At 43.6% G+C, this 22,783-nt stretch overlaps 1 protein-coding gene across 4 annotated transcripts in view; it reads left to right on the top strand.

Annotated features, from left to right (window-relative positions):
* The window catches only part of TMOD2 (tropomodulin 2), a 74,061-nt gene that overhangs the window by 22,813 nt on the left and 28,465 nt on the right, over nucleotides 1–22,783 (top strand). For 3 of the 4 annotated variants that reach the window (XM_058737718.1, XM_058737720.1, XM_058737717.1), the window contains 4 exons: nucleotides 10,538–10,732; nucleotides 12,365–12,521; nucleotides 17,556–17,678; nucleotides 21,989–22,075. In XM_058737718.1, the coding sequence (XP_058593701.1) occupies nucleotides 10,607–10,732; nucleotides 12,365–12,521; nucleotides 17,556–17,678; nucleotides 21,989–22,075 (493 nt within the window). In that variant the 5' untranslated portion in view covers nucleotides 10,538–10,606. Of the gene's footprint in view, nucleotides 1–9,525; nucleotides 9,544–10,537; nucleotides 10,733–12,364; nucleotides 12,522–17,555; nucleotides 17,679–21,988; nucleotides 22,076–22,783 lie in introns of those variants that run through there. The other variant, XM_058737719.1, reaches the window with a different exon arrangement.

The following is a 22,783-nucleotide window of genomic DNA, read 5'->3' as shown; positions in this document are numbered from 1 at the left end:
AAGGCCAGCCGTGCCAAGCCTGGAGTTGAGTAGGGAGCAAATATGAGGCACCGGCCCTGAGAGGCCTCTCATCAGGACAGTTGAAGGCGTCTAGAGTCTAGTAAGCTGGGCTGCTCTTCAGCCAGTATGTACAGGGACAGCCATCCCTGATATTTAGAAATGACAACCATTCTGACTGGGCAGTACTCATTCCATACCATTTGCTAATTATTTTGCGTATCATATTAATAAGCAGTCACGAGTCGAGGTGCACATAGTACCTATAAGTCATAACAAAACATTGATCAAAACCTAGCTGGAATACAGATGCCAGAGTAAGAGACAAAATAGGTCAAAGACTACATAAGCAGGCAGAAGCTGGGAGGGCATGTGAATCAAAAGACAAAGTAGAGAACCCATAGTGTCAGTCAGGAAGTGAGAAGCCATTAATTCCTGAAGGCAAGGCAAGGGAATATGGCCAGAACCAATAGGCAGTTAAAAACTAAAAAGGCACATATACCCAAGTGCAGTGCAAGAAGTCAGGAAATAGAAACTCCTTAGAAAACAGAATCGGGCCAAAGGGATAAGGCAGCAGCAGGAAGCAGGACCTGCCAAGAGAATTACAAACCAGGTAGCAGTGTGGCAGAGAGTCTAAAACTTCCATGTTAAAGAGCTTCTGCACCAGCCAGGAAGCTTCTTGGCTGCTGTCTGCCCATGTCGAAACCTATCTCCTCCTTTGGCCAGGCTATACATGATGGCTTGCTACACCTGGCAACGCTGACCTGGAACTCTTAGAAGCTACTGCCTCTCTATATTTAACAGATCCTGACAAAGATAACAGAGGGAACAAATACCCCAAATAAAAGACTATTCCCAGACCAAGGGCAAAAATGAAATGGCTTTGACTGAGGGCTTGCATGTGCTAGGCACTGTGCCTGCTACGCACATTATCCTATTAAATGTCACCTCCACCTTCTGAAATAAGTACTATTCTTTGCCTGTCTTGCAGAGGAAAGAACAGAGGCTTGGAAAAGCTTCTCTTGCACACAGACCTGTGGCCATCACACCCAGGGCTGGTTGACTCCAAGGCCCTTGCTTTAAGTCTTATGAACCTGGAGGGGAGTAGCTCACCGGTAGGCACATGGTCTTAAAAGGAGACTGTTTTCAAGCACAATTTGAGCTATGGGAAATTTTGTGTGATAAGTTTGGGAAGTTAACAACACATAGTCTCAGAGACAAAGTCTTCAGTCTGGTGAGATCTGTTTCTCATTCCCCTTTCAGCTTGTTCCCTTCAATTGCCTTGTCTATTTTTTGCCTGAAATTCCTCTGCATCCTACCGCATTCTCTGTCCTTCATCCCCTGAAAGTATTTCCCAGAATATGACAGGAGCATTTGCTTGTTAAGAAAGAAAGAAAAGAAAGAAAGAAAAAGAAGGAAAAGAGAAATAGACATGACTGGGCCATCTTCAAATAGCTAGATTTTAAAACACAAGCTATGTGGTTATTGCTTTTAAAAAAAAAATATTTATTTTTGAGAGAGAGACAGAGATAGAGCGTGAGTGGGCAAGGGGCAGAGAGAGGGAGACACAGAATCCGAAGCAGGCTCCAAGCTCTAAGCTGTCAGCACAGAGCCCAGACGAGGGGCGTCAACCCACAAACTGTGAGATTATGACCCAAGCTGAAGTCGGACACTTAACTGACTGAGCCACCCAGGTGCCCACAGACTATGTGTTTTGTACACATTTTTGCATTTGCCTACAGCTAGAAAGGAATTAAATATATAGGAATAACTCATGTCTTGTTGGAAGATACATTGATAGGCTGATTTTGTTCTAATTTACTGTCAGAAAATGTAGATTTGACCCTTGTGCATGTTGGTTCACTGGTTATTTTTAAACTATTATGAAATATTGAAGATTTATAATAAAGAATAGCAACTTCTCACTTCCCCACCCCTACTTGGGAATAAATCATCACCAGTATAGTTGAAGCCTGAGTCCCCCTTCTCCAGCCCCCTCCCTGGCCCCCTCCTCTCCCAGTGCGGCGTCTGTCCTTTCTATGAGCCTTCCTAGAGATGTATACTCCAAAGTAACTTAACGGCACAATTTTGCCCATTTAAAAACTTTTCACTGTGTTTTTGAGAGTATTTTTTTGCGTAGTCTTTTATAAAAATTCGCCTTTGGTTTGGACGGGGTTTAATAAATCGGACTGCTTGTTTTGGCTTTGGCTCCAGGTCTTTGTGTGTAGGCAGGGCCAGAGGCTGGGCGCTTGGTGTGGTATCTGCTTTTCCTCTCATACCGCTGTTGTACAAATAAGGTAGTGGACAAAGAAGCAAAGAAAGCCACACTCCTTGTTTTCCTCCCCAGGGCTTATGTCTTTGGGTAATAGAAGAGTGATTGGGAGACCCAGGTCATTTGTCCTTCAGCTCTAGTCCTTCCTCCGTTTTCTGTTCTCCTAACTGACTTGGTGTGCGTGCCCACCTGGACTCTGGGAAGCCTTGCTTGGCACTCGCTTCATTCCAGCGTGTACATTCGTATCTTGTTGCACGTTGAGTGCTTGCCATGGGACAGACGCTGGGGAGACGCTGGGAGGACAGACAGTGCCGGAGGGGAGGCTGAAGCAGCGCTTTGCAGACTTTCCACTGTGGCATCGCCAACGGGAGGAGTGACCAGATGTGAGCCTTTGTGGGGCCCAGGCCAGAGCTGAAGCAGGCCAGCCAGTCATGAGCCAGAGATCTGCAACTTGCCTTTTACAATTCTGTGAATCCTGCAATCTTCTCCGCAGTATACCTATGTGTTTTATTAAATGATAGTAACTAGCTTTCTCCCCAGATCTTTAAGTCAAAGTTGTGCTCCAGGAGGATGCACTATTTTTTCTCTCTTCTGGCTTTGATACCCCTTCATTAAATGCAGTGTATGCGGTTTGTTTTAAGGGTACCATTCTATTGTATTAACACGTTACTGTAGCTAATTAATTAACATCTCTTGCCCTGCCAAACTGTGAGCTTGGTTGGAGCACAGGATATCATTTGTTTTGTTCAGTGCTCTTGTCCCAGCGGTATCTGAAAAAGGTGAGCGTTCAGTACTTATTTGTTAAATGAATATACAAACCTGAGCTTGAGAAGCCTAAGAATATAAAGAATTATGATGTTGTCCCTGTCCTCTGGGAGTTTGTGGTAAGAGTTGGGGAGAAAACCATATATGTGACAAACACGAAAAGATAATGAGAGAGCAAGGGATGAATACCAAATTGGTGACATAGTGTGAATTTAGGAAGAGGAGTGATTCCTGTGGTCTTAGGTGGTCTCAGAAAGTTCCATGGCACAGAGTAGAGGCATGCAGTGGAATGAACTCTGGACCAGTGGGTCACTTCACCTCTCTGAGCTCACTTCCTTCATTTGCATTTGTTGGATGCCTACTCTGGGTCAAGACTTGTGTTGAGAGCCAGGATTATAACACTGAACAAAACTGGTATAGTTCCCACCCTCACAGAGATTAGCAAGAAAGACAGAGGTAAAACAAGCAGTGGTAATGAAGTCAAGGAGAGCTGTGATCAAGGGTGTATGCCATGGGAGAGGGAAGTGACTCCGACCTTGTCTTGGTGTCTGAACAAGGCCTTCTGGAGAAATTGAAGCTTACATGAGGCGAGAAGATGAACAAGACAGCATTTAACTGAGAGTGGGGTGGGGTAACTAGTGCTCTGAGCAGAGGGAGCAACATAAGGCATGATCCAGGAATTGGAGGTGGTCCAGGAGGCTGGAGCCAGGAGGGGATGGGGAGTGCAGTGCAGGATGAGGCTGATGAGGATGACAGAGGCCAGACTCTGAATTTGATCCTTATCCACAAGGCAATGGGAAGCCATTGGAGAATTTTAAGCAATAAGGCAGAGTTTTTTAAAAAGATCATTTGTATGGAGAAAGGATCAAAGGGTTAAGACTGGATGTGGCAGGGCAGACAAGTGAAATAGGTGGATTCTAACTTGTTCAGGTAAGGACAGGGTTTGGTGATGGATGAGTGGGGAGAAGACAAGAAAAAGAACGTGTCAAAGATGGCTCCCTAGTTTCTTGGCACCAACTGGAAATTCTAGAGGAGGAGAAGCTGTTTGGTAGGACAAATGATGAGAGTACTCAGAGGTGCTTGAGACAGCCAAGGAAAGATGTTGGCTTGGCAGTTGGAAATATTTGGACCTAGGCCTCAGGAACAAAGTCTAGGACAAATATATGGATTTGGGGGTCTTTAAGATATGGACTATAGTTAAAACTTTGGAGGTGTTGAGTTCCCTCAGGGAGATTCGTAGGAGAGAAGTTCTAAAACAGGACCTGAATATGCCAGTAGTTAAGATGGAGGAAAAGGAATTGCCAAAAGAGACCAAGACCGAGTGACCGGGGAAGTAGGAGAAAAACCATCTATGTTGCTGGACTGGATGCTCTTTAAGGCTTCAGTCAGCTCTGACATTCTGTGGTCCTGCAGAGCTGGGATTTGAGCCAGGTCTCAAAAGCAGAGCACATGGATAGGCCATGAGCATAGAGCAGGGCATTCCAAGGAATATTACTGTATCAGCCAAGGTTTCAACAAGAAACAGAGGACACACTCAAATGAACAGTTTGAAGAAGTTTTAATAAAGAGGCTATTTACAAAGACGCAGAGTGGGTTTAGGGAATTCAGTAAGACAGAAATCTGGCACTAGTCACAACAGGGACCCTTCACCACTCCCAGGCCTGAAGTCAGCTGGATGGGAGAGCAGCTGTGTATAGAGAGGACCTTCTGGACCAACCTCCTTGTTCCCTGCTCTCTGGTTTCTTTGTAGAGCCTCCTGTTGGCCAAACATAAACCAGAGAGCAAGAGAGCCCATTCACGCAGTAAATACATTATATTCCTGGGGCACAGAGCAAGGTGGAGAGTGGATGTGGAGGGGCAAACAAGATACTCAAACAATTATCTTGAAAAATGGAAATGTGTGGGTAAGAAAGTGTATTAGCTTCCTATTGCTGCTGTCACAAATTCACTGGCTTAAAACAACAAGAATTTAGTATGTTACAGTTTTGGAGGTTGGAAATCCAAAACAGGTTTCGCTGGGCTAACATCAAGGTGTCAGCAGGTCTGCACTCTTTTCTGAAAGCTCTAGAAAATAATCCATTTCCTTGCCTTTCCCAGCTCCTAGAGGGCAGTCACATTTCTTGGCTTTCACCCCCTTCCTCTCACTTCAAAGCCAGCATCACTCTGACCCTCTGCTTCTATCATCATGTCTTCTCTGGCTCTTCTGCTTTCCTTTTCCATCTTTTAAGAGCCCCTGTGATTACATTGGGCTCACCCAGATAATCCAGGATAATCTCCCTATTTTAAGATCCTTGATTTAACCCACATGGTCCCTTTTGCCATGTAAAGTAACATATTCTTGGTCCTGAGGATTAGCATCTGGACATCTGTAGGGTGTCATTATTCTGCCTATCACAGAGAGCGAATAAGCCTTTTTGGCTGGAATAGAGTAACTCCCTGAAGAAAGTAATGAAGACAGAAAACAGAAAGTGCATATGAAGCCAAATTATGGGAGTTTTGGATGCTAGACTGTCTGAATTTTCATTCTGTAGACAAGAGGGGGCCATTGTTAAGTCCTTGCCCCGAGAAGTGGCTTGTTAGCAGTGTGAAGAAAGATGATCTGATTGTGGTGCGCTGGTGGCTTAGAAGGAAGAACAGAAACCTTTCAAGATGTGATTAGAGTAATCCAGGCCCAAAGGACAAAGGTCCAAAACAAGAGTGACAGGAAGGCGTGGTGTGAAAAGTTCCGTTGCAGTAAGAGTCTACAGGAGATGCTAACCAAGTGGACATGAAAAGAAGGGGGAGACAGGCGCCTGGGTGGCTCAGTCAGTTAAGTGTCTGACTTTGGCTCTGGTCATGATCTCGCGGTTTGTGAGTTTGAGCCCTGTGTCGGGCTCTGTGCTGACAGCTCAGAACCTGGAGCCTGCTTCAGATTCTGTGTCTCCCCCTCTCTCCGCCCCTCCCCTCCCCTCCCTCCCTCCCTCTCTCTCTCTCTCCCTCTCTCCCTCTCTCTCTCTCTCTATCTCTCTCTCGTAAATAAACATTAAAAAAAGGCGGGGAAGAATCTGAGGGTGGTCCAAGTTTTTAATGTGAATGACTGATAGATTAATGGTATGATCTAGAAAATCAGGAGAGCAAGTCAGTTTCACAGGAAGATGTGAAATTGAGAGGATAGTTGTAGAATCCTGGAACAGAAACAAATAGAATCTTATCAGCTCTAAGATACCACTGACTGTAAAACATCAATATTTTGTGTACCACTAAGGAAAAAATGCTGTCAATTAAAATATGATGCATTTTCTTAAAAGTATAATTTTGGCTTTATTGAAAGAGCAGCTTTAGACTTACACATAGACTTTTTTGACATCTTTTAATTTACATATAACAAATCGCATATATTTATCTTTTAAAATTGCATATATTTAAAGTGTGCAGTTTGCTAAGTTTTAACATGCATGCACCTGTGAAACCATCACCACAATCAAGGTAGTGAACAAACATATGTATAGCTCAAAATTTTCCTCATACCCCTTCTGGATCCTCCCCTCTGCCCCTTGCTACCTCTCTCTCTTCCATTCCCAAGCAGCTATTAATTTACTTTTCTGTCATATAGATTAGTTTACACTCTCTAGCATTTTAGTAAGTGGAGTCATACCATATGCATTCTTTTGGGTCTGGCTTCTTTCATTCAGCATAATTATTTTGATGTTCCTCCATGTTCTAGTGTGTTTCAGTAGTTCATTCCTTTTTACTTCTGATAGATTCCATTATGTAGATATACCATGATTTGTTTATGCATTGACCTACAAATGATCATTCAGTTTATTTACAGCTTTTGGTTTGAAATAAAGCTTCTATGAATACATTTTTTAAGTTATAGATCACCCTGGGCATAAAAAGGGAAAGTGCAAGTGAAACGAATTGGTTAGTATTCTTAAAAGTTCTTCACCTTTAGAGTTCAACCTTTGGGCCACTTTTTGATTCAGCCATTAATGTCTGGTTTTTTTCCACACAGTATCTCCTCTGTGCCATTTAGAGTAGTAATTGTTTTGGGACGCTCAGGCAGCTAAGCAGCCTACTGCGGCTCAGGTCATGACCTCACGGTTTGTGAGTTCGATCCCCACATTGGGCTCTGAGCAGCTGTCAGTGTGGAACCTGCTTGAGATTCTCTCTTTCTTCCCCTCGCTCTCTGCCCCTCCCCCACTTATGCATTCTCTCAGGATGGATAAATAAACTTAAAAAAAAAAAGAGTGGTAATTTTTTTTTTAATTTTTTAATGTTTATTTATTTTTGAGACAGACAGAGACAGAGCATGAACGGGGGAGGGGCAGAGAGAGAGGGAGACACAGAATCCGAAACAGGCTCCAGGCTCCAAGCCATCAGCCCAGAGCCCGACGCAGGGCTCGAACTCACGGACCTCGAGATCGTGACCTGAGCTGAAGTCGGAGGCTTAACCGACTGAGCCACCCAGGCGCCCCAAGAGTGGTAATTTTTTAAAAAACCTATAAAAGAACTAAAAGGCATTAATGCTGGGTCCTTAACCCTGCTCTGTAATTATGTAGAGCTAGCTTAACCTGGGCCTTCCTTTGGGAGGGTTGCTAAACATGCCTGAGTCACCACCTCTCTCACTCCTTCTCCATTAGGTTTAAAAAGAGTGGTGTACTATTTTTTAAAGCCCTGCGGATTTTTTTTTTCCAAATCCCTGACACCCATTCTTCTAGTTTTGAAGCTGGTGCTTTTGATATTTATGCATTTGTAGGCAATGTCAAGTACATCTTGACTGCTGCTGGGCCAACAGTAATTGTAGGATCATCCATTGTAAAACACATCTCAATTTCAGAATGTTAAATGTGGAAAACTGTGTAACTTTAAGTAGGATTGTTCAACCAGTTCATTTGATGTTTAAGGCCCTGGCAGATTTAGATCTATGCCCAGTGTCACATGATAAATAAGCGGTTGCAGAGACCAGAACAAAGTGCATATGATCCAATTGTTCTCTGACTTTAGTGGGATAGTTTTTGCAGGAGGGTTTTGTTTGTTTGTTTCACTGGACTATAGCAATGGAAGCTTAAAAGAAGTCTGGCTAGGGACGTCTGGGTGGCTCAGTCGGTTAAGTGTCTGACTCTTAATTTCAGAGTCATGAGATCAAGCCCCACATTGGTCTCTGCATTGGGCGTGGAACCCGCTTAAGATTCTGTCTCTCTCCCTCTCCCTCTGCCCCTACTGGCACAGTGCCTGTGCTCTCCCGTGCTCTCTCTTTCTCTCAAAAAAAAAAAAAAAAAAAAAAAATCTGGCTAATGAGAGAGTTATGTTGTATATGGAAAAGACACCCAAGTAGAAAACCACAAACTTGAATGTGGTGAGCAGTTGAATTAATAAGAGAGGGGAGCAACATTCTAATAGCCCTTTAGTGGCTCACTTTCACCCAGTCTCTTCCCATGCCAACCCATTCTTCATTCTTACCTTTTGAATTACTTTCTATAAAAAAACAGCACTTCTCAGATCATTCCTTTACTTTAAAAATTTGTGGTGGAGGGGTGCCTGGGTGGCTCAGTCAGTTGAGCATCCAACTCTTGATTTTGGCTCAGGTTATGATTTCATGGTCCGTGAGTCTGAGCCCTGAGTGCACCGTGCTGACAGTGCAGAGCCTGCTTGGTATTCTCTCACCCCCTCTCCTTCTGCCCCTACCCCCTCATGTTCTCTCTCTCTCTCTCAAATATAAACATTTTTTAAATAAAAAAAATAATAAAAATAAAAATGTGTGGTGGCTCCCCATCTCCGACAGAATAAAGCCCAACATCCTTGGCAAGACTCGTAGGGAAGGCCCTGCTCAAGTGTCCCTGTCTTGCCTTTATTTCCTTCCTCTCCCCATAGCACATCAACCCTTCACCAACATACCACCTACCTTCTTATCTTTGTGCCTTTGTTTATGGTGCTCTTTTCTCTGGAATAATCCTTCCCCACCCACACCCATCTATGGTCTTTTTCTTCAGGGCTCAAATGCAACCCCTTTTTCACAGTTTCCCCTCAACTCTCCACTTCTCTTACCTGATGATTACTTCCTCTTGTGTTTTTAATTTTTTTTTTAATGTTTATTTATTTTTGAGAGAAAGAGAAAGAGAGAGTGAGCAGGGGAGGAGCAGAGAGAGATGGAGACACAGAATCCAAAGCAGGCTCTGGGCTCTGTGCTGGCATTACAGAGCCCAACATGGGGCTCGAACTCACGAGCTGCAAGATCATGACCTGAACCAAAGTCGGATGTTCAACCGACTAAGCCACCCAGGTGCCTCCCTGTTGTGTTTTTAAACCTATTTAATCCTTCTGTTATAACACTTATCAAGTGGTGTTATCTCTATGCGGGTGTCTCACTGAGCTGTGATCTTCTTGAAGGAAGGATCACATCTTGTTTATCTTTGTGTTGCTGCTTTCTAGACCCGTGCCTGACAAATGATAGGCATACAGCAAATATTAATTGCCTTGAAAGATCTGATTGAGGTTAATACTGCCTAAGGAGAAACACAATCAGCTAAGTAAGTACCTTGCTATTTCCTAAATGCAATATTATCTTTCTAGAGGAGAGATGAAAAATCCTCTGCAGGAAAGACGGGATTGAGTAAAATTTCATTTTGAGTGAAAGTTTAGGAGTGAGGTGGTATAAAAGAGTGGGTTGGAAGGAGAATGGACTAGAGGTATAACGAGATAGGGAGCATGACTAAGGAAACAAAAAGGAAATGGGACTAGGGGCTGCTGGGTGGCTCAGTCAGTTAAGCATCAGACTCTTGATTTCAGCTTAGTTCTTGATCTCAGGGTTGTGAGTTCAAGCCCATGTTGGGCTCTGCACTGGAAGTGAAGCCTACTTAAAAAAAAAAAAAAAAAGGAAATGGGACTATGGGACTAGAAAGAGAACAGAAGATGAGGGAAGAAGAAAAGAGAAACATGGAGAGAGTATGTAGTCAGGATTTTAGAATCTTACTTAGATGAATTGCAGGGAGTTAATGAACAATGCTTTCTCACACGGACATTCCAGACTCTTTCCTGAATGAGCCCCATTTTGTATTCCTCACATCACTCTCTCCCTGAAAAGACACAAGTATGCTTCTTACAACGGCTTTACAATTCGTGCATTGTTTTTCACTGTTTTCTATGGAAAGCTGGAGGAGGCAGAGTAGTGTGGTAGAAAGGCTCTCTACTCCACTGGGAACCAGGACGCCTGGCACATGCCAGCTCTGGAGCCTCGAGCAAGGCACTTAGCCACCTTTGCCTGAGAATCTTCATCTGTAAAATGGGATATTAATATCTGTCCAGGATTCCTTTCTGGACTGCTTGGAAAGATCTAAATAAGTGAAAGAATGCATATGAAAACCCTTTGTAAGCTGTCCGGTTGCTCTGCGGAGGGAGGTGATATTACCTTTTCTTTGAATTATTTGTCCAATAAAGACTCCGTTGGCAGATAGCAGAGCCCTGTCTCCTGTCAATAAGTCCAGTTCATGGAATAAAATAACAGTGTCTCTTTCTTATTTGTAGTATTCTGAAGTCCTGGGAAGCTGGTCTGTTTAAATGTTCATGACCCATGAGAAGGGCATATAAGAAACCATGGCACTCCCTTTTCAAAAAGAGCTGGAGAAATACAAGAACATCGATGAAGATGAGCTTCTTGGCAAACTCTCAGAAGAGGAACTGAAACAGTTGGAAAATGTTCTTGATGACCTAGATCCCAAGGTTAGTGACCTGGAACTGAAGCAGCATGGGTCATGATAGTATGGGATAAATGGTGTGGCTTGGTCATTAAACAATGGTAGAGAGATCCCTTAGCTCCAAATGCAAATTCTGGGTTCTTCCCCTGATTGGTTCTGGGTGATTCACTCTGACAAATTCATAAAGAACCTCAGTAGCCACATCTGTATAATACGGCAAACGTATTTCTCAAAAACCAATTTAATGTAAATAGTAAAAAATATTTCCCATTTCTTAAGAAAGCAACAGTCTGACTTAGGGAGGAAGAAAAGAAAGAGGGAAAGGGAACAAATCTTACCAAAGTTCTATTGTGAGGTCATACAGTCTACTGGGCACAGAAGCCATTGGAGTAAATTATATTATTCCCATTCAGGAGCGCCTGGGTGGCTCAGTCAGTTGAGTGTCTGACTTGATTTCGGCTCAGGTCATGATCCCACGGTCATGGGATCGAGCCCTGTGTCAGGCTCCATGCTGAGTGTGGAGCCTGCTTAGGATATATTCTCTCTCTCTCTCTCTCTCTCTCTCTCTCTCTCTCTCTCTCATTCTCTGCCCCCTGCCCCTCCCTTTGCCCCTCCCCCACTTGTGCATGCTTTCTCTCTCTCTCTCTCTCTCAAATAAATAAAATTTTAAAAATTAAAAATTAAAAAAATTAAAAGTTTTATTCCCATTTCATATATGAGGGGGACAAACTAGGAGAGGTAATTGATATAAGATCCCATATTAGTAAACACCAGAGGTGGTATTTAAACCAAGTCTTTATCCTCAAATACAGATCTGTTTTATATCTTATTTATAAAAACTGCATAAATAACTTGAAACCTTTGGTGATCTTACACCAATGGATAGATTTAAGTTATTATAGCAACAATATCATGTAAATTTAAGTGGAGCTTCTAATATTTTTATCAGCTCTTGAAATGCTAAGTAGCTTGTTACAGTGTTTGTTTAGCAAACACTTTCTTCAGCCCTGATAGTGTTATCTTAAACTTAGAATCAGAGGCATCCAAAATAGTGGTTTTTACTATAAATAAAAATGTCGCTAAAAATTATTTGTATGATATTTTGATAGGCCAGACATTGGATATTTTATTTACTTTAAAATTTTTTTTTAGTTTTGAAACTTAAGGAATCCCTAAGCTTCATCAAGCAAGTATCAGCATCTGCCCTATTTGTTCACGTGCTTGGATGTTTTCCTAGGAGAGAGACTAGAGATAGGAGAGGATAGCCATGTTGGCTCCTCATTTGTCTCCATATGCCTGCCTAGGAGCACATTGGGTACAGAGCTGGCCAAACCTAAGTGTGATCTGTGAGGAAGGAGGCCACGAAGGGTGGCTGGACTTTTGCCACCACATTCTAGAAAGCAGCTGCAGAAGACTCAGAGGCTGCTCGAGCCGTTTATGTTCTGCCTGCACTCACTGGGAGCCTTCCTCTCAGCACAGGATGTTAGAGCAAGTAGGGCCTCAGAGACATGCCAGAGACCTCGGTCCTCAGTTCACGCGTACGTCTCTGCACAGGTGTCCTGCCTCCCCAGTATCAGCAGGGCTGGGGTGGGGGGCGGGTAACAGAGCATCAGTAGGGCAAACACCTTCCTTCCTGCTCACACCTCTGTGTCATCAGAGCGCCCTGCTACCGGCTGGATTGCGACAGAAAGACCAGACACAGAAAGCAGCCACTGGCCCATTTGATCGTGAGCACCTCCTTATGTACCTGGAGAAGGAGGCTTTGGAACAGAAAGACAGGGAAGACTTTGTGCCCTTTACTGGAGAAAAGAAAGGTAAGGACCACAGGTACCACATCCTGGGACAGAGGGACTCCGGATACCTTGTCACAGGGGGTCCAGCAAGGGAACTGACCTGGAAGTGAGGAAGCCCAAGAACTGGATTTTTTATTGAAAGAATCATGGCTGGTAGAGACATGTCAGTGTATATTTGTCCAATCCTGTAGAATGTGCACCGCCATGAGCGAACCCTAATGTAATGTATGGACTTTGGGTGATAATGATGTCAATGTAGGTTCTTCAGTTATAACAAACGTACCACTCTGCTGCAGGATGTCGATGGGGGAGGGTTTGTAAGTGTGGGACAAGGAGTATATTGGAACTCTCTGTACTGTGCTCTATGAACCTAAAACTCCTCCAAAAAAATGATGTTTACTCAGCAAAAAAAATACTAAATAAATATTTAGGCTAAATAAATGAATACTTAGAGTGTGATGGTACTCAAGTTAGTTCTATGAAAAATATCTTCAACCCCAAAGAAAAAGCTTTGGCAGTATGAGGTAGTGTCGTGCCTCAAAGAAGGTTTATAGGCATTAGTGTGTTTCTCTTAGCCCAGTGCTTGACCAGCTGCACATGTCCCCTCAAGGCCTTTCTACTCCATGTCTAGGATAGTGGTGGCACCAGACCCCTAACCTGAGATGCTACCGTTAGAGACCAGTGCAGTCAACCATTCCCTCAGCCAGGATTTACCAGACACCAGGTGCTGGGGCCACAGTGAATAAGACCCTACCTTGCCCTCCAGGAGCTTGTGGTCTAGTGAGAAGAGCATTGTGATCATCCTGATGAGGCTCTGAGGAGCAAAGGGATGTTCCTCCAAGACAAGGAAAACCCATCCTCCTTAGCTCTTAACCCTGGGCTCCCGTTTGGAGGAAAAATGGGTCCCAATAGCCTGTGCAGTTTCCACAGCTGCAGACAGTGACTTGGGCCCACGGATACTAATGGAATCATTGGTAACCTCATGGCAGCTACAGTCTTTTTAAAATGCAAATCAAATCATGTCACTCCCCTGCTTCAAGTCTCAAATCCTTACTGTGGTCCTCAGAGCCCTGGGAGAGCTCACCTTGCCCACCTCTCTAATCTCATTTCCCCTTCCCTTGCTAAGTCTTAGCCCCATTGTCATTGTTCATTTCCCCAAATCTGCCAAGTTCCTTTCCCATCCCAGGGTCTTCTCATGGCCCCTTCCTTCTGACCCACATTCCCATTTCTCACATTTTAAACATCTCAGCTTAAATGTCAGGTCCTTGGGCTTTCCCTGACCTTCCCTTCTTTCTGCCATGGCACTCATTTATTGCTTTCACAGCACTATCTCAGTGTTGTTCATCATTTTGTCTATTTACTTTGGGTTTGTGTGTTCCCCACATCAGATGAGATCCCTACAGTGGGACTGTGTCTCTCTTGCATCCCAGCATAGAAACTGGCACTGGGGAGGCACTTGATAAACAGGGGTTCGAATGAATGCCATCTCAGAGCTGCTGTTCGGGGTCCTGGGGGGCAGGAGCATAGCTCCTCAGTTGGCATGAGTCAGAGCAACATCTGGCAGTCCTCTGAATTGTGCACATTTGATGCATCAGGCACCACTGATAACATCAATTTATTAAGAAAGTGAAGTTGGACAGTGACAAATTGGGCAAATAACTGAGGAATACCATATAAATATGGAGCTGTTTCTAAGGCAGTGTAGCTGCTGTTGGATCGATTTCATTGTGAAAGAACAATTACAATGTCAAATCTTCAATAAAATCCCAATTAACATCCAATATTAGGATAGTGACAGAATAATAAGAGGAAAGTTGTGGTTGCTTCTTCTCAGAGTACAGGTCTGGGGGAGCAGCAATGGTAAAGTATCTCTCAATCCAGATTAATTTCCAGATGTTTCACATGGGAGTTAAGAGTCCAGGAGCAGTCTGAGTAGTAAATGGTAATACAGAAGGGGCACACAAATTGCATAGTGCTTAGTAGAAGGTTGAGAAGCAACACAGTTGGACAAAATGAGCAGAGAGCAAGTTTTCCAAACAGAGCGGAGGGATCAGAGCAGAGTCTGCAGCGCCCCTGGAAGGACTAGCAGATGACCTGGTCCCAGCTAACCAACTGGGAGCAGTGGGAGGCAATCATGAAAGCCTCAGAAGAGGGGCTGTACAACTTCAGTTCTGAATACCGTGTGCCCTGGGCCCTGAGGTTCCTGGGCCACATTTAACTTTCTGTGATGGTTTTATTCACTTAGAACATGATGTGTGATTGCCCCCCCCCCCAAAAATGGATATGCAGCAGCAGTTGTCCTAAATTTTGACAGCTGGGGGCCACCTGTGCACCTGGTGTTTTGGGTAATCCTAAACACTACCAGGAAGGAGAAATGTAGAAGCCTATTTGACTCTGGAATCAAGATCATCTGAGCCGCAAGGAAAATGCTTTGGGCTGCAGATACTATAAAAAAAAAGTCTGGGATGAACCCCAGCATCTGAGATGTTATTGATTGATTATTTTCTTTTTTTCTATCTTCTGGTCATTCTCCTTGTATTTTTCATCATTCTCCACTGTATTTTCCTTCTTTCTGGGAAATGCGGCAGTTTATGTGATGCTGAGGCAGGAAGCAGGTTGATGGTCAATGGTAGAGACCTTGACCCCAGATTGACCACAAGCAGTGGTGTCTCTCTAGGGTGCCCAGCTCTACCTAGTCCCTGTTAACATATGCAAGCATTTGAAGATCTGGTAAACTATCAGGAAGTCTGTAGCCCCTGCAACCAGGGACATCTCTTGGAGAGGATTCATGAAGGAGAGTTACTGACTTTGGGTTTGACCTTTACCTTTCCAATGGGAGTAAGGAAGAGTGGCTAGCCATGGAGACCTAGAAACAGTGTTGGTCCCCATTGGCTGAAGCTGGAGCCAGCTGTCTGTTCTACCCAAGGGGACAGAGGAGAGGGCAATTGAAGGGTGTGTCTTTAGGGAACTCCAAAGATCAAAATGGAGGAGAACAATGTCAAAGATCATGCCAAGAAGTAAGAGCAGCTCCAAAAAAGAAACCACAAATCAAAAGCTGGAAGGAATTGGAAAAAAGTGCAAGTAGGTCTGGAGTATTGCTATGGCACATCTGGAATGTCCTGGGTTTCCCTTTATGAGTCATTGCACATGTGGGATGTGGGTGCGTTGACCTGGCTAAGTGTTAGGAGCAGGTAACATGCGATTCTCCCACTGATGTGATCGTCAGTCCAGAGGTTGAGGCTGGTGAGGTAGGGCATAGATATCGACATATTCAGAAGTAAGTCAGGGTCAAAGTAAATGGAATCTGGCTGACAGGATGAAGCAGGAGTTGGTGGCAGAGTATGTGCATATGGGAAGCACAGAGTACCTTGCTGTTCACAGACCACCATAATTCTAAAAATGTCAACCCTGATTTCTCCCTTTAAATCTGACTTCCTTTGGCATGTTCTAGAGAGGTGGCTGTGTCCCCAGGTCACTACACTAGTCCAAGTGACCCTAGATACAGCATCCTAGTAGTGAACAATATCAGTCTAGGGGGAAAAACTCTGGAAGAGCACCAGTTTGTCCCTCAGGAACCTCCAATTTGCAAGGTCCAAAGCAAGAACACAAATAGAAGTCCATGTGCCATTTTTTATATTTAAAAGCTAACCAACTGTTGGGGCACCTGGGTGGCTCAGTTGATTAAGTGTCTGACTTCAGCTCAGGTCATGATTTTGCAGTTTGTGGGTTCGAGCCCCACATCAGGTTCTGTGCTGACAGCTCAGAGCCTGGAGCCTGCTTCAGATTCTGTGTCTCTGTCTCTGCCCTTCCCATGCTCATGCTCTGTCTGTCTCTCAATAATAAATAAACGTTAAAAAATTTTTTGAAAAAAGGCTAACAAACTATTAAAATATGTTTTATACTGTGGGGTACCTGGGTCTTTCAGTTGGTTAGGCATCCAGCTCTTGATTTCAGCACAGGTTATGATCTCACAGTTCATGAGATTGGGCTCCGCGCTGACAGTGGAGAGCCTGTTTGGGATTCTCTTTCTCCCTCTCTCTCTGCCCTTGCCTGCTTTCATGCTCTTTCTCTCTCTCTAAAATAAACAAACTTAAAAATATATATATGTTTGGGTCACCGGGTGGCCCAGTTAGTTAAGCATCTGACTACTGATTTCAGTTCAGGTCGCGATCTCATGCTTCATGGAATTGAGCCCTGTATCAGGCTCTATGCTGATAGCACAGAGCCTGCTTGGATTTTCTCTCTCCCTGTGTCTTCCCCTCCCCTGTTCATGTATGCTCTCTTTCTCTCTCTCAAACTAAATAAATAAATAATACACACACACACACACACACACACACACACATACACTCCTACAAATACACCTAGAAGGCCAGGATTCTTGGACTTCTAAAAGTTTCATGCAAGCATATGAGTCTGTCTTACGCTGCTGGGCTTCAGCACACATATTTGACACCCAGCCTACATACCCAAGCTTCATCTATACTCACCCACAAATAGCCTCCTCTTGGCCTAGAGTGACATGGGGAAAGGATTCATGCAGGCCTTGGAAGCAGGTTTAGGTGTCTTTGGGCAGAGAATTCCAGGGTTCTAGATGCGTGGAGCATGGTCTAGCAGGTGGCCTGGATTCTGGATGGTAATGTCTCTTTGACCCCATGACTCCTTCCTCGATATGGGAGGGAGGGATATAGGAGGGAGATTGCAGGAGAGGAAGACCAGAGTGGGGCCCTCTAAAGTGTGGGGCCTGTGGCAGGACCTCTCTTGTCCAGGTCTAAGGCCAATGGTGGCAATCAATGGTAGAGAGGTAAAAACTACCGTTTCCCTGTCTGTTTAAAGACTGTTGTCTCCTCACATCTTTGTGTTGCAAAACACAGGATTCCTCCTCTGACATTCCTTCCCTCTGATAGTGGATTAATGCTACTGCCATCCCAGCAATTAAGGAATCCCAGTTGGGCATGCAACTTTTAGTGGCCAGAGCTGCATTGTCTGGTCAGTCCTTTTACCCTACCCTGGTCAGCAACACACAATGGTTTTTGTTTTTCTTCTGATTTAAAGGGAGAGTCTTCATCCCCAAAGAAAAGCCCGTAGAAACTCGTAAAGAAGAAAAAGTGACCCTTGACCCAGAACTAGAAGAAGCTTTGGCCAGCGCCTCTGACACCGAACTCTATGATCTTGCAGGTTAGTCCTCAACTCTGGGAACCTTGCCTGTCTTCTGGCTCTGTGACCTCCAGGCACTCACCGGCACCCCAGCAGCAGCCTTTGAGCTTCTCTATAACTACTGATAAGGATTGCAATACCAGGTTGTCTTCTGTTATTATGTGGCTGTAAGACTCAATGCAAGTGACTTAACCTCTCTGAGCAAACCTTACTTTGCTGTATGTGTCTCAGCTATAAAACTTAGAGTCCTATCTCAGATGTAAACTGTCCCAATAATACCTATGTTACAAAATTCAAGAGTTTGAGAAACCAAAGGGAATAAATCTAAAGGAGCACTGAGAATTTAAACAACAAAATAATAGCCCTCACTCTTTCTAAGGAGCTTTCATATTTGCATTTTATCACATTTTATCCTCATAAAATATTCATGAAGCTCTTGCCCTTCCCCACAGTCACCATTCCATTCTGATTGCCACTAAGAGGTTTGTTAGCCCCACAATGGAGCAGGAGTTATTTACCATTACATCCAGGCAGGAAGTAAAGCCAATCAGCCCGATCTCATCTTTTTCTAGTTTTCTTAACGATAGCAACAAAATAGTAAATGTTGTTATGATTTGAATTGATTACACATGCAGATAGGCAAAACACAAATAGTATAGAAGAATGGGAAGTCAAGATGGCAGTAGATTAGGGGTCAGCTAACTGCGACCTGCCTCCTGTTTTTGTAAATAAACTATTACTGGAACATAACAACAATAACAAAAGGCTATGTACTGAAAGTAAGTTTCTGTGGCACCTGGGTGGATCAGTCGGTTTAGCACCCGACTCTTGATTCTGGCTCATGGTCGTAATGTCACATCTCGTGGAATTGAGCCCCGCATCCTGCTGTGTGCTAACAGCACAGAGCCTGCTTGGGATTCTCTGTCTCCCTGTCTCTCTGCCCCTCCCCCAATCACTTTCTCTCTCCCCCCCCCCAAAAAATAAATACATAAATTGTAAAAAAAAAAAAAAAAAGAGAAAGTTTCTTACCCTAATTAAGCCTCCTCCCATTTCTAATATATCCTTCAAGAAAGATTCTATGCATATACCAGCATATTTGTGCATTAATGGGATGTGTTTTTTTTCCAAATGGGATGTAAATATGGATTATTAGGGTTATTAGGTCACCACAGGATAAAGGTGCTTTCAGAAACAGTCCACAAGCTTTGGCAAAAATCCTCACATCTTTATTCCACTGAAAGACATTTGTAATAATAATTCTCCCTCCCAGGAGAACCAGCCCTGCCACCTCAGCTACATTTCCATTCCTTCTGTGATAGTCAGTCATCAATATTAAGTTCACATATTTGAACCTGTCTCAGAAATCACTGCAGGAGTTAAGGCATCTGCATCATGCAGTTAAGAAGGTGCTTTGCAGTGACCTTTTTTCTTAGCCCTGTGGTTGCTGTGGAGGGATCTTGTTATGGTTACTGCTCCTCTCAAGGGTTGTCTCATGGACATGCCCAAAGGGAGAATGCATGGCTGGGCTCGAATTCCCAGGAAATGCTGAAGAAAGGAGAAAGAGAAAAACACCAACCATTTGAAAGAATCTAGATTCTGAAATTCATACAATAATAATACCAGGGGAATAATCCAGAAAGAAAACTGTGTTATTATCTCTACTCAGCCTCACTCCATCGTCAGGTGCTCCCTCAGAGCTCAGGAAGCCCACCTGGGGGTGGGTGACAGCATCTTCTCTAGGGTGGATCTTTCTGGAAGATCAAGAGCAGCCTCGTGAGTGCATGGGCTGACAGCCAGTGAGGTTAAGATAACAATGAGTATCAATGGCCTGCACATGTTATGATGGCAGGTAGACAACAGCAAGGGAGCAGCAGCTGACCACCAAGGCAGCATTTCTCAGAGCGTCTGTACCTCAGCTTGACCACCAGCTCTGCTGGTCTAGAGATTTCATCTTGTCTATGCACATAAGGGCCATCAGTTTGGGGCGGATCCACTAGCCAGATTCCCAGGAAACAGATAAAACAAAAATTGAAACTTGGCAAGGGGAGCCAAATTATAATTAGAAGTTGCTCAGTGAAGGGGCGTCTGAGTGGCTCAGTAGGTTAAGCATCCAACTTCGGTTCAGGTCATGATCTCATAGTTTGTGAGTTTGAGCCCTGCATCGGGCTTTGTGTTGACAGCTCAGAGCTTAGAGCCTGCTTCGGATTCTGTGTCAACCTCTCTCTCTGCCTCTCCCCTGCTCACACTGTCTCTTTCTCTCAAAAATAAATAAACTTTAAAAAAAAAATCTAAAAAAAAAAAAAAGTTGCTCAGTGCATATAGGGCCAAAGCAAGATATATTTGGATGACCTAAGTGGCCTGTGTCTATCAAATAGGGCATCTTCTGCTCAATGTCGCTCCTCTTCAGGGAAATACAAATCAAAACCACACTCAGATATCACCTCACACCAGTCAGAGTGGCCAAAATGAACAAATCAGGAGACTATAGATGCTGGAGAGGATGTGGAGAAACGGGAACCCTCTTGTACTGTTGGTGGGAATGCAAATTGGTGCAGCCACTCTGGAAAACAGTGTGGAGGTTCCTCAAAAAATTAAAAATAGACCTACCCTATGACCCAGCAGTAGCACTGTTAGGAATTTACCCAAGGGATACAGGAGTACTGATGCATAGGGACACTTGTGCCCCATTGTTTGTAGCAGCACTCTCAACAATAGCCAAATTATGGAAAGAGCCTAAATGTCCATCAACTGATGAATGGATAAAGAAATTGTGGTTTATATATACAATGGAATACTACGTGGCAATGAGAAAGAACGAAATATGGCCCTTTGTAGCAACGTGGATGGAACTGGAGAGTGTGATGCTAAGTGAAATAAGCCATACAGAGAAAGAGATACTATATGGTTTCACTCTTATGTGGATCCTGAGAAACTTAACAGAAACCCATGGGGGAGGGGAAAGAAAAAAAAAAAAAAAAGAGAGGTTAGAGTGGGAGAGAGCCAAAGCATAAGAGACTCTTAAAAACTGAGAACAAACTGAGGGTTGATGGGGGGTGGGAGGGAGGGGAGGGAGGGTGATGGGTATTGAGGAGGGCACCTTTTGAGATGAGCACTGGGTGTTGTATGGAAACCAATTTGACAATAAACTTCATATATTGAAAAAAAAATTTTTTTAATTAAAAAAACAAATAGGGCATCTTCTCCTTAGGCAGTGCCAGAAACACAGCAACAAATTCTTATTTCTTTAACAAGAATGTGTAAAGCACTTAGAACATTGTCTGATGCATGGGAAGTCATTTAATCTTTGTAACACTTGAAGAATAATTATTATCCCTATTTTACAGATGAGGAAACTGATGTTCAGGGACATTTAGTAACTTCCCAAGTCACACAGGTAGTTTGTGATAGAACCAGGATTCTAACTCTAGGTGACTGCTCCTGATTGCCACTCTTAACTCTGGACTTGTTGGCTCTACACCTTTGCCCTTTATTGGGCTGCTGCTGGCTGCCTCCCTCCTCCTGATGTGTCGATTACGGTACTGATCAGAGCTGATGAGGAGCTCTGAGATGCTCCTCCACTACCTATTGACAGATGACTTGTCCTGGGATTCTTCTCCAGGTGGCCAGTCTCATCTGTACAGTTTCATCGGAAGATCGGGCAGTTGTGTTTCAGCCTGCCCAGAGCTCGTTCTCGCCCAGTGCTGTTTCTTGCGTCCTGTGCTGCCTCCTGGTGCAAGCTTCACATAATACAGGAGACTGAAAATCTCAGTATGCTTATGTGGCCTTTTATTGCTGACATCTCTTTTATTTACCACCCTAGGATGCTGTAAACTGGAGAGGAAAACTGTTGGTCCTGAGAAAGGGGTGGCTTACATTGAAAGAGGTCCATGATCTTTCTGTTATTTGCCTCTGGGAGAGTACATGCTGTAATCTATATAACGTTAGATCTTAAAATATCCTTAGACTCAGTCCCACCTTCACATTTTACAGATGAGAAAACAGAAAGGTTGAGTCTACTTAACTAGGAGGTCTAAGCAAGTTTTCAGTAATTTGGGGACATAACTGGACCATTGTCCCCAGATGCTAAATGATTCTACCTGTATAGCCCCAGAAAGACATCTGAAGATTGCTGGTGGCCTTGGAAAGAGATTTTTTTAATATATAAGCTTATTTAACACTGTATGTGTCCCACACACTATGCAAGGCTGGGGGGCTCTGGACACTTACCTTTATGATACGAAGAATTGTTCTTCAAGGAAAATTAACATTGTGGACATCCTAATGTGCCTTCCCAAACTTAATGTATATTCACTGTTAATCTTTGTTTTTAGCTGTTCTTGGAGTGCACAATTTACTCAACAATCCAAAGTTTGATGAAGAAACGGCCAGCACTAAAGGTGGCAAAGTGCCCGTGAGAAGTAAGTTGATGTGGAGTCTGTGGTGTGTGAAAATTGAGAGCTTCAGGCGGTGTTGATAAGAGGGATGCCTGTTGAATCCAGAGTTCCATCCTGTAGGCTTTGAAGGTAGATTGTGTCAACGCACTAAGGATCACTGGGCTCTGGGCATTCAAACCAGAATAGGGAAGCCAATAATCAAAGTTTTTGCAGCATAATGGACCAATCAGTGTGTTTTGCCCAGAACATACTCTTTTGGTGGGTCTACTCACCCAAAATATAAAATTGCTGATAAAAAGGTTGCATAGTCAACATAGATTGCAGAGTTTCATGTTCCTGATGATGCTTTTTAATCAATAATAGTATTTTCAGTAAGTTCCCTTTTCTATTAGGTATCTTTGTTTTCTCAATAATGGACACAGGTCATTAGAATTTGAATTCCTACTTCCCCCTGAGAATGTGAAAGACACACTGGCATGGACTTAGCCGGCACAGAAAGTTGAAGACCACAATTCTCTGTGTCAGTATTTCCCAGAAAAGCGTACAGTTTATTAGACTCTTGTATTTACTCATTCATTAGTTATCTACTGAATACCTTATGCGTCAGGAATGTTCTAGGTATGATGATAAAAAATGGTCTCTGCCTAAAGGAACTTATCTGTCCATGGGAGGGACGGACCAACAATCAAGTAATTTTGCTACAGTGCGATCCAGGTGCTGTAAAAACTTGCA

This window comes from Neofelis nebulosa, chromosome 7 (genome assembly GCF_028018385.1).
Source record: "Neofelis nebulosa isolate mNeoNeb1 chromosome 7, mNeoNeb1.pri, whole genome shotgun sequence".
NCBI lineage: Eukaryota > Metazoa > Chordata > Mammalia > Carnivora > Felidae > Neofelis > Neofelis nebulosa.
This window is presented reverse-complemented; position numbering and strand designations above follow the sequence as displayed.